We start from the raw sequence: 15,038 nt of genomic DNA, 5'->3' as shown, positions 1-15,038 counted from the left end.
GCTGCTTTGCTGAGACACAGAGGTGTCAGGATTACGATCCCAACATATGCTTCTTACAGCACTGATTTTTTGTTTTCATAATCACTAACCATTTTTGCTTCCTCCCTACCCCCCTCCCCAACCCACCCACTCACTTAATGACTAATGAATCCTCCTGCTAATGAATAAGGAAAATAAATCAGTGGGCATGGCAGGTTAGGAAGAAAAACATGCAAAATATTTTGAGGATCCTTAAATCTGATAAATTACTTCAAAATTAAAATCCCTGGGAGAAAATGGGATTTAATTAGAAAGTAACGTGGTTTTGTCAATGTTTAAATTAAAATTGTAAAGGTTATAAATGCTGTGCTAGAGCTGCCAAATCACAGAGGATTTGTGAGGAGTTTTGTTCAGATCCCACATCAGCGTGGTGATTCCCCAGGGACAGACAGCTCAGTGTCCTTCACAGAGCCCTGTGTGGGTGCAGGAAGCCCCCATGTGCAGGGCAGGACTGCAAAATTCCCAACAGGAGACCCTTGGGGATGGTTCTTTACAATGAGGGTGATGGCACAGGGTACCCAGAGCAGCTGAGGCTGCCCCATCCCTGGAAGCGTCCAAGGCCAGGCTGGACAGGGCTTGGAGCAAGTGGGACAGTGGAAGGTGTCCCTGCCCCTGGAAGAGGTGGATCCAAATGGTCCCTTCAACCCAAACCATTCTGGGATTCGATGATTAAAACCCAGGTAATCCACCAGGAATCTTCCAGAGCTTCCAGTTCACCGGAGAAACATCAGCGAGCACAATCCCCGAGCTCACCCCATCGCCCTTTTGGCTGCCCTGCTCGTGGCCAGGCTTGAGCCAGGGCTGGCCCAAGGAGCACAGAGGCTCCTGCTTGGAGCAATAATCCCCTCTCCCTTCAGCAGGATGAGCCACCTGGCTGCCCCTTCCCAGTCCTGCTGCACCAGACCCCACCCAGCAGCACATATGAGGGAGATCCACGTGCTCTAAAAGAGACCAGGACAGATGAAGAGTGCCATAAAAAAAGGGTTTAGCAGGAAAAGCAGGTGATGGGGATGAAGACAGGCACAGGTTTCATTGGTTATAAATTTATTTGCATTCAGGTTTAGGAAGTCTCATTTACCTGCCCTCTCACTGTCCAGAAATTGCAGGTTTTTTCTCCAGGCAAGTCTTGCTAATAATTAAATTTGTCTCTGCATAGCTCTGAATATTTTGTTTTCCCGCCATCCTGGAAAAAAAAAAATGGTAAAACCACTCTTGTATTTTGCCATTATAGAGGAAAAATAATTAAATATGTTCTCCATAGATCAGCATCCAGCTGTGGCCACTCTTAAACACTGGCCTGAGATACAGGAATTCTTATTTCATTGGTGGGAGGGCATCAGGTACCACACTGAAGAGCATCCACCAGCTCTGCTGCTGAACACAATAAATTCTGTGCTGCTGTGATGGGCACAAACCTGCTCCAGTGGGAGGTGTCCCTGCCCATGGCAGGGGGATGGAACTGGATGAGCTTTAGGGTCTCTTCCAACCCAAACTGTCTTTGATTCTATAATAAAAGATGTGGAGATTGAAGAGAAAGGTAATAGCTTTTATTAAGGGAACTGATACAGCTTGAAGAAATAGTTACTTTTCACAGGCAAGCTCTTCTTCAGGCTGACATTTTGAAAAGCAATTTTGTTCTGAATGGAGCAAATATAATATTTCCTGAATACCATAAAGCCAAAGACAAACTTAGGGAAATGCTCCATTTCAGAAAATTGCCGTCTGAGACCTCCAGTGTGTCGAGTCAAAACGTTTCATTACAGGACTCGCCGTGGTTTAGCAATGAAAATAAGGCTTTCAATCCATTTTTAATAGAATTTATCTGTACTGATTTTAAATTCACATTCGGTTCAGCTGCTGGAAGGTTGCTCTCCCTTCAGAGGTCAGTGTTGGGAGGGAGTCTGGGGTGCTGCCCTGGCCATGGAAATTTGCAGGGGAAATGAGCTAAATCATAAAATTGTGGAATTGTTTTGGTTGGAAAAGACCTTTAGGATCATCCTGTCCAACTGTTCGCCCTGCACTGCCAAGGCCACCATGTCCCCAGGTGCCACACCCATCAGTCTTTTAAACACCTCCAGGAGTGGTGACTCCACCACTTCCCTGGGCAACCCGTTCCAGGGTTGGGCAACCCTTTCCATGAAGAAACTTCTCCCAATATCCAACCTAAATCATCCTGGCGAGGGGATGTGCCCACGAGCCTTCAGCGTTTCAATTGCTGGAAACTGTTGTCAGTTTTAAAGCAGAATTCAATATATGCAAATCTGTTCTAATTGAAATCAACTTTCAATGCGTCACTGAGGAAGGCTTTGAGTTTCCAGCAGAGAAGAGGGTTGGTGGGTAGTTTTCCTGGGAGTTTCTGCCTTTATCCTGAAATTTTTATTCTGTTTTAAATTAATTTTTTTGCTTACTCCATCTGTGTAACCCTTCAGGGACTCACTGCTGCGGACAGGCTGGGTCACACCTTTATTTTCTTGAAGGTCTTCACCTCCATGTGGAGGACCAGGATCCAGGCAGGAAGGGGGCCAGCACTGGCATGGTCAAGAGGCATCTCTCATTATGGGGAAAGATGAAAGAATAAATCCTAATTCACTCTTCCAAATCTTGGGGTTTTTTTTTTCTTAGGGAATCAAACTTTCCTGCTTCCCTGCAAGCTCCAGCTCATCAAGTCTTTAGATGAGGTGAAAATCTCAGCTTTTATAAGATGAGAAAGCAGTTCCCAGGCTGGCCAGGCTGCAGAGTAGAGCTGGAGTTTTGAGCTCTAAAGAATTAATATTGGGAAAGCCAAAAAACCAAATGGATAGTTAAGGAATTCTGACTGTCTCACCTGTTTTTAAGCTAGTTATCATCACAGAATCATAGAATAGATTGAGTTGGAAGGGACTTTAAAGATAGTCCTGTCATTTGAGGATTTTGGCTTTTGTCTTGCTCTTCCAAGAGCCTGGATCACTCTTTACTCTGCTTCCTGTTGGGAAGGGATTTCACTGTGTTCACCTTATCAAATCAGATGGTCTCTCTTATTAAATACCTGTCTAAACACACAGACTGCTCTGACCAGAGATGCCTCCAAAATTCCCAGCATGGTCCAATCCAGGGGCTTCATTTTCTTGGTTTGGGGTCAATTCCTCTGCAGCAGAATTGAGTTTTTCATGCACACGGCCCCACCGAAGGGGGGTCCCACTGAGCAGGTGGGGTGCAGCCAAACCTGGCAGCCCCCTGTTCCCTCTATTAATGATTGTCCATTCCTTGCTCCTTTCAGGCATACAAGAGGAAAACAGAAGCTGCCAAGAAGGAGTACCTGAAAGCCCTGGCTGCATACCGGGCCAGCCTCGTCTCCAAGGTACAGAGGGGTTACAACTCACAGGAGCCTCCAGGGAGGAGCAAATTTATCAGAAATGCTGTGTAATTGTGATATCAGAACTGATACTGGCATTAACACCTTCCAAGGGGCTGAAAGAGGGGCTCTGCAGCACGGTCAGGGCAGGAGCTGGGCTGTCATCTGTCTTTGGCGCCCTGCAGTGAGACCCCACTTTGGATGGGTTCAGCAGCAGGGGAGGTTTCATCAGTGCCCCTGGGTGGGGTGAAGGGGTCTCTGCTGCCTGTCCCCACTGTTCCTTGCCCGATTTCAGGGGTGTGAGTGCAGCAAAGGGGTCAGGAGGACAAGGTGACCTCAGGGACTGGCGCAGAGGAAGGTGACACCCAGTACTGGGCTCACTGGTAGCAGCATCCTGCTGCACCCTGCTCCATGAACTCGGGCTGTCCCACCTGCTCAGGAGCCCAGGTGTTGCTTCTCCTGTGCATGCTCAGCCTAGGGCAGATTTTTAGGGAGTTTTAAGGAGTTTTTAGGGAGTTTTATGGAGTAAGACCCGTAACTGTGGATTGATGAGATGTGAGCACATGGGTGCTTAATGCACCACAGCCAGGCCTAACAGTGACATTTCAGGGAATTTCAGGCTCATACAGGGACTCCCAGTGCTGCAAGACCACACTGGGGAGCAGTGATGGGCCCAGTCTCCTGGACATGGATGCCCATCCCAAGGGACCTCACAGCTTGCCCTCCTCCACACCTCCAGAGAGGGGGCACAGGCATTTTCTGCCTGTGAATTTGGGGTGGCTCCCGTGGAGCTCAAAATCTTCCTGGCTCAGGGGTAATGCTGCCCGTGGGTAGTGAGTGGTCTCCCTTCAAATCTTCTCCTTGGTACTACACCACATCCTCAGAGCTTAATCATCACATTCAGCTGCCTTGGGATTCAAAGTGATCTCCCAAATCACCCATCATCTGCAGGATCCATGTGGTGGTGGTGAGCTGGGAAGGCTCAGAGCCCCTGTGAAGACCGGTAGCTCCCAACTTCTCAACAGAACAGCAGCAAGGACAGATAAAAGGGGTGGGAAGGACTTGTTGGGGATTTAAAACTCTTGTCAGTCCCTCTGGAAGCCTCTGAGGGTCTTGCCTTGAACGTGCCTTGCAGCAGTGTGGGGCAGGAGTCGTGGAAGGCATGGAAGTCATGGAGGCATGTGTTCCCTGGCTTCGTTTTCTTCCCAGTTTCTCCAGCTACTCTTCTGCAAAACTTTGTTTTGACCAAAGCAGCACAGTGTGGTCCTGACTGCTGGCTGAGAAAGGATCAGGAGTATCACTACAGAGCCCCTCACAGGACAAAACCCTTGGTGCCCAACCCAGAAAACTTGCCCTTGTCCTTCTCCCTGCCGAAATGAGGCCACCACTGTCCCGTGCATTCTAGATCCACACAGGGTGGGGAAAGCAGAGGTTTGTAGACCCATTTCCCAGTTGGAAGCAGCAGGGATTTGTCACCCAAAGCAGTGAGCTGCTGGTGGGCAGTTTGCCTCTGCACTGGTACATTCCCCTTCTACTCCAGGCTCTGTCAAAGGCACGGTTGAGCTCCTGGGCTTTAGTTTTCCAGATATGGATGCTGAACGCAGCCCATGGCCACCCCGCTGCCTCAGGGCTGGGAGTTCATGTGCTGGCAGGTGGCAGAGGAGCAGGATCCACGGGGAGCACATCTGCACAGATGGGTATCTCAGGATGCATATCCATGTTTCCTCTTCCCCTTCCTCACCACCCTCCATTCTGTTTTCCCACAGAGCTCCGCCGACCAGGGGGAGACGAAAAGCACCCAGAGCAACCCCCCTTCCAAGATGATCCCCCCCAAGCAGCCCATGTACCCCATGCCTCCGCAGGCTTCCTCGCCCTACCCCGGCCTGGGCTCCTTCCTGTCCCCATCGGACCTGCAGAGCTACCGTGGCCACCCCCACGCCGGGCTGTCCCGGACCCTGCCCTCCAAGCCCCTGCTGCCCAGCATCAGTGCCTCCCCCCCGCCCTCCTTCCAGATCAGCCCCCCGCTCCACCAGCAGCTGTCCTTGCACCACCCGCAGAGCTCGCTCCTCAGCCAGCCCCTCAGCATGCAGCAGGTCCCCCAGCAGCCCCTCCTGTCCCCCCCCATGGCACTACAGGTACAGCCCCCCATGAACGCCTCGCCTCCCGGCCAGCAGGTGAGTGCTCGGGGCTCTCGGGCGGCTGGGGTTGTTGGGTGTTGGTGTTGTCCCCGAGGGAGTCTTCCCAGAGATGGGAATGGAGCTGGGGAAGGGGCTGGAGCATGAGGAACAGCTGAGGGAGCTTGGAAAGGGAGAAAAGGAGGCTCAGGGGGGACCCTGTGGCTCTGCACAAGTCCCTGACAGGAGGGGCAGCCAGGGGGGTCGGGCTCTGCTCCCAGGGAACAGGGACAGCACAAGAAGAAATGGCCTCAAATTGTGCCAGAGAATGTTTAGGCTGAAAGTTAAGGAAATTTCCTTTGTTGGAAGGATGATCAGGCAGTGGAACAGCTGCCCAGAGAGTGGTGGAGTCACCATTCCTGGAAGCATTCAAAAAATGTGTGGATGTGGCCCATGGGGACATGGTTTAGTGGTGGGCTTGGCAGTGCTGGGTTAATGGCTGCACTCGATGATCTTGGAGGTCTCCTCCAACCTAAATGATCCTATGACTTCTCCAGCACAGGGATTGGGCTTTAGCTCTGCACAATGAAAAGTGGTTTCTGTAATTTGGTGATAGCATTATAGGGGATCTTCACAATCACTCATTGGGGAAGCAGCTGTTGCTGAGGGCAGCATTTTGTGAAACTTCATTCCACAAAATTTGTGAATAAAATATAAAATATAAAAAAAAAAAAAAAACCAAACAAAAAAAAAAACCCACACTCCACATTGCCCTAATTTGGATATTTTGGAAAAAAAATCATGTTCTTTGTCAGGTAAATACCACAAATCTGGTTTCTATACATTGCCTAATGGATATAAATGTAATTAAACCCACCCCAAAAAATGGGGAAAACTGATCAGCTTTCTGCTAAAGCAGCCCCTCAGTGTCCTTGCTGAAGAGCCAGTGGTGGCAGCTCAGGGGAACAGTGTTCGTGTGGCTGTCCCTTGTTCCTGAGCACTGGGATGGGTAACTCAGCACGGCACAGCAGCTGAGCTGCACTGCAAGTGGGACACTGGCTTTGGTGGCCAGGCTGCAAAAAACCTAAAGGCTTTTGTGGCTGTGTGCCCTCCACAGCCATTCCCAGCCCTGAGGAGGGAGGTCCTGACAAAAAAAAAGCAGGGAAGAGGGATGTAAAATGTGTTGCTGCATTGACACCGTGGTCTGGGCTTGGACCCCCCCTCTGTCCCTGGGGCTCCTCCTGTGCTCTGCCCTGACAGCTTTTGGGGACAATGCCTGTAAATGTGATTATGAGCTATTATTACATCTGCAGTTCTCTGCTCTGTATGCTCCTGTAACCCTCCTTTTCCTCTCCACCCCGCAGGACTTCTCCCATATTTCGTCTGAGTTTCAGAACAGTGTTGGACCCCGTTCGCCTGGTGCATCAAACCCTCCAGGAAGCACTGAGTGGGACAGCGACTACCCCAGCAGGGAGTGTGGGGTCAACCACTGCAGGCCAGTAGACAAAATACTCACACATCTGGGCTGGGACAGTGAGCAACAGCTCGGTGTCTGCCCTAAAATGTGCAGCCAGTTGTGGTCAGGGAAGTTCAAGGCTCCCTCATTTCTGTAGGCTCACTGAAGTGATGCTATGGAAGCAGGTAGCTTAAAAATCATGGATTAATTCTTTACTGGACATGAGAAGATTTAATTTTTTTTTTCTTTTTTTTATTTATTTCTGTTCCATGGAAGGGTTAGACACATTTCCTTCTGGAGCAGTCCCCCCAGCAGAGTCCCTGGAGGTTTGAAAGCAGCCATGTCTGTAAGGCCAGGCCTCAATGTGGCCTTCCTGTACTTAAAGAGTCTTATAAAAAAGTTGGAGAACAACTCATTTCAAAGGCAGATGGTGATAGGACAAGGGGGAATGCCTTTAAACTGAAAGAGAAGAAATTTAGATTATATGTGAGGAAGAAATTGTTCCCTGTGAGGGTGGGCAGGTCCTGGCACAGGGTGCCCAGAGAAGCTGTGGCTGCCCCTGGATCCCTGGCAGTGTCCAAGGCCAGGCTGGGCAGGGCTTGGAGCAGCCTGGGCTAGTGGAAGGTGTCCCTGCCATGGCAGAGGGTGGATTGAGATGGTTTTTAAGGTCCCTTCCAACCCAAACCGTTCTGTAATAAGTAATGTCCTTCTGCTCCTAAAGCAATTGCCCTTCCTACTGAGGCCACAGCCTCCCATAATTGTCCCCACCAGCAGGTCCCTTATCATTCCTGGGCATTCACCCTGACAGTGCAACACATCCTCAGTCCTTCCCAGAGCCACAGGATGCTCCATGCCCCTGCACCATGCAGGAAAACCCCACAGACCTCTGCACAGATCTTCCCCTTATGCCCTACAAGCTCTGGCATGAATGTGCCAGCAGGACTGTCCCTTCAGTGCTGCTCGAATTCCCCAATTAATGAGAACATCAGGTCTTAAAGCTGGGGAACAGGGAGGGTGTGGAAGCCACTTCCAACCTCTGCCTAACCCAGTGCTCTTGCTCAGCCCTAATAGCTTGGAGACTCTGCTGTGCTCCGTGGAACATTCCCGGGGTTCCCTGTGGGAGCAGGTTGGGGAGGAGGCTGGATACCATCAGAGTGTTGATTTCCTTCAAGTGCTGGAACATGGTGCTTTCAGCAGAGATAGCAACCAGCTCCCAGGCTTTTCAGAGCACGGCTCCTGTCTGTGCCAGCAGAGCACTTACAACTGCTGGGCTGGGCACAGGCTGGACAGGCAGTCATTTCTTCCAGGGAAATAAATAACTGGCTGATCCATTAGAATATCCCTGCTGTCTGCCTGCCTGGGGACATGGAGAGGTCTGACTTTTGCATGCTCCTTCCTGAAGTCTCTGCAGACAGTCTGAAAGAAGGAACATGATCAGGACCTGGTTGTAAAAGTCACTTCACACGGTGTGGGCAAAACGCTAAAGGTGCTTGGAGGGTGGTGGCACATGGATCCCAATTCTCAGAGGTGCTGGGCAGATCCCAGGGATGAACTCCCCTAGAAATAAGCATCACTTCTTAAGGGATCAGCTGGGAAAACATTTGATTCCCTCTGCAAGTCCCACTGCCTGGGTCCCATGCAGAAAGCCCAGGGCACTCCAGAAACAGGTGGAACGTTCCCATAGCAGTGAGGATTGAGTTCTGTGTTGCTAAAACAAGCTCTGTGGCATCTGGCTGGAGGGCCACACTGTAAGCAGAGGGCCCATGCAATTCATGATCAAAGCTCATGCATTTCATGCCTTTGTCACAGCAGAAATATCAAATTTCATGGGTTTATCGCAGCTTCCTGGGGAAAAAAAAAAGTCATTCTAAAACCAGACATTATGCAGAGACTTCCAGATAATTATTAGAGTAGATTATAGCAAGGAACTCAGATGGATAGAGATCAGTCCTGCAGAGAGTGCTTAGTGCACTGAAAAATATCATAGTGTCTGCTCAGGAAGGAGCCCATCTCCTGTGACTAAAGACACAGGAGCTGCTGGCAGCCAGTGCCCAAAGCTGGATTATTCTCATTTATTGCAAAGCCTGGTGTGCCAGCAGTGCCATCAGCTCCTGCTTCTGCTGCCCTGGGATTTGCAGCCTCGGTTTCCCCTCTGCATCACCTGGAGCATTCCCAGACATCTGCGGTTCCCTGTGTCTCAAGGTTGCTCACAAGCCAAGAAAAGAGATGATCTGGATCTCCTCATCCAGGGCGAGGAATGATGGGACGGGGGGGAATGGCTTCCCACTGCCAGGGGGCAGGGTTAGATGGGATATTGGGAAGGAATTCCTCCCCATGAGGGTGGGCAGGCCCTGGCACAGGGTGCCCAGAGAAGCTGTGGCTGCCCCTGGATCCCTGGCAGTGCCCAAGGCCAGGATGGACAGGGCTTGGAGCAACCTGGGCTAGTGGAAGGTGCCCACGGGAACGAGATGAGCTTTAAGGTCCGTTCCCACCCAACCCACTCTGTGATTCCATGATCTTCCTGACTCTGCTGCTTTCTCCAATGCACTTTGTACTAATTTCCAAGTGATGTTCAAAGTTGTCCTTGGGCTCCTCCACAGCACCTTGCCATGAGCTGGGTGGGTCCAACCATCAGCAGAGCTTGAGCACAGCAGTGATGAAGGAATATCTCACTGGGTTTGATTTGTCAGTGCTGGCCTAGGTCAGTTTGGGAAGTCTCTGGATCATGTAATGGCCCATTTCAACCTCAGAAGTGCATTTGGCTTAACTGCAATTAAAGCAGCACTGTGAGGAGCAAAATCTGGCTGGAAAGAGAAGAGATTATTCCTTGATGAGATGTGACTCAGCTGTAGAGTCCCAGATTCCTGGAAGAGAGGATCGTCCCAACCTCCCCGGCACACAGAAGGCCCTGTTGGGTTATGATTTTTATTTCATGTCTAACCTTGATATTTCTTTAGTTTCCAATATCTGTTGGCACTGGGTTAGCTGGGGTAAAACCTCCCAAGCCTCGTTTTCTTTTGTGTTTGTCATCCAGATAACTTCTGAAATCCTGACAAGGTTGTCTTTCTCTCTGTCCTTTATCTAATAAGGGCTGTAGGGATTTTTTGTTTCCCAGCCTATCCTTGCTAGTTAAACTGCCATCAAAAGATACTTCTTCCCTCATGCCCTGCAAATTCTGGGATCCTGTGAGCAGACACTCCTTAATTCATAACTCAGCCATCCTGGAGAGAGAGTTTTAAATGTTTCTTAGCTCCTGCTCTCCCTATTCTTAATGACTTTTTGCTTACTGACTTCCATCCAATTTTCCTGGCTCTTTCTGGGCTGAAGCCCAAGCTGTCCTAGATTGTGAGCAAAGACATGGGGAGCATTTCTCAGCTCCTGCTTGGTGTTTGACTATCACTTCCCACAAGCGACTGCAGCACGCAATTTCAATGCTTTTTTTGCCACCACATCACAAACTCCTTTCCCAGTCCCCTGTCTCCCTCACCTGACAGCCTGATCCTGGCACTTGCTCTTTCCCAGGCACTGGATTCCTCTGTTTCACAGTGATTTTCTCCAAGGGAGCTGCCTCACCTCTACCAGAGGTGCAGCTTGGTTTACAATCACGTGCAAGTCTTCCTTAATCCTTAATTAAATCTTAACTCCTCAAAGCACCTCCCTTGTTTTTTCTGCCTTGTTTTGTGATTACAACTCTTTCCACACCTTCTTCCAGGGTTGTGTCCTTTCCATCCTAAAACATTCTATGATTTACCTTTGTCCCCTCACATTTAGGTATTTTTGGGATGACACTGAACTGGATTCATCTTTCCACATCCTTCCTCTCATTTGCAAGGCATGGATTAGGTTCTTTTTGGCTGTCGTCCTTTAGCAACTTTTCTCCCCTCTTCCCTTTAGGCTAAAAGATGGGACACTGTCCATTACACCTTGTCCAGGCATGAAAAACCATGTACAGCCACTAGATCCAGACATTTACAACCTCCCTAATTCTTTCCAACAATGAAGTGATCCTCTCCGAAGGAGAGGGAATTTTCCAAATCAGGAGCTAAATGAGCAAACACTATAAAAAGGCAAAGATAACCCATCACAACTGCACTTAGTTTGGATTCAATTATTTATGGTAATACTTCGTAATGAACTGGGAAATGCTCTGTAGCGTGTTGTGTAAAATTAATGAAGTTTTAGGACTGGAATACCTCGCTGCCACTCAGTGGCATTAAATCTTCTCTGAGTGCAGGAGCAAAGACTCTGCATTTTAAATGCAGATTATAGAATGTGGAGATTAGCAAAGGGCAGGCTCTTGACTCTGTCAGAAGCCAGCTCCATCAACAACAGCCCTGCCTTGCTGTCTGCCCCTTCCCCGTTATTCCACTCACAAACACACCCACACCAGAACCTCCCAAGCCTTTTAACATTCTCCACCACGTTTTAAGGCCAAGGTCTTTATGGAGCCAGTGATGTTCCCATCATGTCTGTGCGGGTGATAAACCCCATTGAACCCTGGTTTTCAGAGCAAAACCTCCACAGATCATCAGCCAGGGGAGAGGGACTTCAGCCACTTCCCTCCCTACTGTGTCCTGACAAGAAAGAGCATCTGGGCTCCCTCTTTGGGCTCTCCTTGTGTAGTGTCAGAACGAGCACACTTTATCCAAAAGCAGCTCTCTAAACCTCCATGGCTCAGCCTCAGGTGTGCTGAAGCAGGAGATGGTGGCCCCGGGGCTGATGCCAGGCAGAGAATTCCAGCATTCTCCAGGTGGGATCTTCAGGGACACCCAGAGCTGACCCTGCCCTGTAACCTCAGCAAGAGCAGCAATTAAGCCAAGAAGAAACTGATGCTGTAGCTCTTATAGCTAATGAAATTGAGGAAGAAATAAAATTGCACCCAACTCTTACTCTTAGGGGGACCTTCTCACTCTCTACAACAACATGCCTGAAATTTAGGGTTAGAGTTAGGGTTACCCCCTAGGACTAGGGTTAGGTCAGGGCTACCCCTTGAAAGAGGGTGTAGCCAGGTGGGGGTTGGTCTTTTCTTCCAGGTAACAAGGGGCAGGACAAGAGGAAACAGCCTCAAGTTGCACCAGGGGAGGTTTCGATTGGGTATTTGGAAAAAATTTCTGCAGGGAAAGAGTGTTCAAGCATTGGAAGAGCTGCCCAGGGCCATGGCAAGGCCACCATCCCTGGGGGGTTTTAAAAGCCACGTGGATGGGACACCTGGGGACGTGGTTTGGCAGTGCTGGGAGAACGGTTGGGCTTGATCTTGGAGGGTTTTTCCAACCCAAATGATCCTGTCGTGCCTCTGCCTGGTCCCCCTGTGTGCAGCCCCCCCTTGATGCCTTTTTCAACCTAGAAATGAAACAACACACACTTTTGAAATAATACTAGCGTGGGAGGTGGTATAAAGGTGGGTCTTTATTGGAGGCCTCCAGGGGCAGTTCTGGAGCACACAGCTTTGTAGGCTTGGTAAATTAGCATAATTGACACAAAAGCACCAATTAGGAGCACAAGTGGTGATGCAATTCCCCCTCGAGTTTAGGCCCTTCTAAATCTTCCCCCCACCCCTGGCATGGGACTGTACTTTGGTGATGAAAATGTGTCTGAAGAGCTGTTTCTCTGCCTTGGTAGCCAGAGAGGACTAAGATAGGAAATGGAATACATTTTGTCTTTCTGCCTAGGGGAAAGGGCATGGAAAACTCCTGGGAAAACCAGCCACTAATACAACAGGCTACAAACACACGTGTACAGAGAACCTAGGAAAGAAAAAAAAAACGGGGAAAAACCAAACCAGCATCACCTCAAAAGCCTCGGCGTGGGCACAGACCCTGTGCCAGCTCCTCCCCAGCCCCTTCCCCGCCCGTCTCACGCCCGTCTCTCTCTGCTTTCTCTTACAGCATGCTGCCAAGGGACAAGGCACTCTACCTCACCTAAGGCTCAGCATCCCTTTGGGAGGAGGCTCAGACGAAGGACACTTGAGAGGGTCTATCCTACAGCCCACATGGGGAGGCACGAGCAGGTCGGACGGGCGGGACAGCTGCCACCGCACCTCGGCGCTGGCTTCGTTTCCAGGCTCTAAGAGCAGTTTTCTTCTTTTTTTTCCTTTTATTTTTGAACTCTAAATAAAAATTTTTTAAAAAGTCTACTTTCCGTGGAAGCCCCCCCCCCCCACCAAAAAAAAACCCCCACCTCGTAAATCGCAAAGAACAAAAAAATAAAAGGAGAAAATTCAAATTAAAAAAAAGAAAAAAAGAAAAAAAAACCTAAATAAGTGCAAAACCGGCAAAAAAAATAATGAAATTAAGCTAAGGACACCGTTTTTCTGCTTGCCATCAGCTTAGCTACAGACTATTTTCCTAGTGAACTGCTTTTAGATGCAGCATAAACCCAGGTCTGGTGTCCTGCAGCATTAGGCCAGCTCAGTAGGAGGATGCACTCTTTTGACTTGCTAACAGCACTAAACTTTGTGCAAGAAAATGTGAAGTTTGTGTGAATATTGTACATGCAAAGGCCTTGGACGGTCTGGCGAAAAAAAAATTACAAAAATAAATAAAAACTATTGCTAGGTAGGTGGGGGAGAGAGCAGAAGGCAAACTACGAGAGGACAAATGTGAAAGAGATCATGAAAATATAATTTGTTGGATAGTTGTAAGTAGTTTACTAAGTGTTTTAGAGCTGTGCTAAAGACATCTTTAAGATTTTTTTGTGAAAGAAATTAGTAGTTTACTTTATAGTAAAAGCATTTTATATTAATTGTAGCACATTTTTTAGTTATACATAGAAGGGAGATGTGTATAAAAAACCAACAAAAAAAGCCTGCCAAACTTGTTTCTATTATTTGTACAGCAAGAAATGGACAATTTATATCCATGTTGTATGGCATTATTATTTTTTTCCGGCCATATGTCCATCTATTTAAAAAATTGCTGACAATGATTTTTGTCTATTTATGAAAAATTAGAGAGCATAATTACAGTTTCTCATAAGGTGCATTTTTGGGGGTTTTTTTTTTATTTTTTATTTTGTTTGAGGGCGCTGCTTTGGCAGCACCTGGCACATTCGGTTCACAATGCTTATCTTACCTTTCTTTATAATAAAACGTATGAAAAGTAGAGCTGCAGCAGTCTCTCCTTATTCTGGGGGACACCCTCAAAGTGGCCCCTGCCTTGTCCTCCTCATCTTTCCATCCCTCCCTCCTGTCCCATCACGTTCTCACCTGCGCCAGCCTCTTCCCACTCCGCAATGTCAGAGCCAGAGTTCTCCTAAATATGCCATGATTAAAATAAGGGGGGGGGGGAAATGGAACTTTATGAAAACCTTCCTTGAGTTATCACGGTGAGGAGATAGGACTGGCTCCAGGGAGAGCTGCTGGGATGTTAATTCTTTGTGTGTGTGGCAGGTAAGTGGCCTTGAGACTCTGAAATCGCAGGGAGGAGGTTTCCAGCCCTGGGAGAAGGTCTGGAAGGGATCATGACTGGGAGTTTTGGTGACACCAGATCCTTGTGGTTGGTCCTTCTCTGAAGGAAAGTGTCACCCATGATGTCCATTCCCCTGCACCCCAGCGGGCAGCCCCAGCTGTGTCACCTTTGGGTCACTGTGACAGTGGATTTGGAGCCCTTTGGGGGCCTCCACTGAGCAGGTTTGTGGGACAGCAGTGCAGGGAGCCGCTGAAAGGTGACCTTGCCAATTTAGGAGGAACTGTGCAAAGCAATAACCACATTTTTAACAGCTTTTTGGTCACCTGCCTACATTTCTGCAGGGCTGCCCTGCTGCCTCTGCTTCTCTCAAAGGGCTGGTGGCTGCTGTGGGGCACCACGGGGGGAACAGTGACCCATTTCCAGCCTTTGGGATGTGGAGCCATCTCAGGAATGAAGGGCAGTTGGCTATTAGAGAGCCTGGAGCATTAATGAGAAATTGTGAGGCTTTCCAAACCACTTTAATCCCTACTAATCTCTAAATTTGCATGGTGGCAGCTGTGTTTAAATGGTATTCCAGCTGTTGGCTAATTGTCATGGACCTGGAATTGCTCCAGGGAAGCGACTGGGAGTTGAGTCTCCCATCCACCATCACAGCTGGCTCACAGATTCACAGGATGGTTTGGGTTGAAGGG

General features: G+C 48.9%; 1 protein-coding gene across 2 annotated transcripts in view; it reads left to right on the top strand.

Annotated features, from left to right (window-relative positions):
* The window catches only part of TOX2 (TOX high mobility group box family member 2), a 149,339-nt gene extending 135,299 nt beyond the window's left edge, over positions 1 to 14,040 (top strand). For both annotated transcript variants that reach the window (XM_069034020.1, XM_069034021.1), the window contains exons 6-9: positions 3,296 to 3,376; positions 5,137 to 5,544; positions 6,849 to 6,979; positions 12,826 to 14,040. In XM_069034020.1, coding sequence (XP_068890121.1) covers positions 3,296 to 3,376; positions 5,137 to 5,544; positions 6,849 to 6,979; positions 12,826 to 12,862 — 657 coding nt within the window. In that variant the 3' untranslated portion in view covers positions 12,863 to 14,040. The remainder of the gene's footprint in view (positions 1 to 3,295; positions 3,377 to 5,136; positions 5,545 to 6,848; positions 6,980 to 12,825) is intronic.
* The last annotated feature ends 998 nt before the right edge of the window (positions 14,041 to 15,038 follow it).

The sequence above is a fragment of the Aphelocoma coerulescens genome, chromosome 20 (assembly GCF_041296385.1).
Source record: "Aphelocoma coerulescens isolate FSJ_1873_10779 chromosome 20, UR_Acoe_1.0, whole genome shotgun sequence".
Lineage (NCBI taxonomy): Eukaryota > Metazoa > Chordata > Aves > Passeriformes > Corvidae > Aphelocoma > Aphelocoma coerulescens.
Note: the sequence above shows the minus strand (reverse complement) of the source record. Positions and strands in the feature narration are given on the sequence as shown.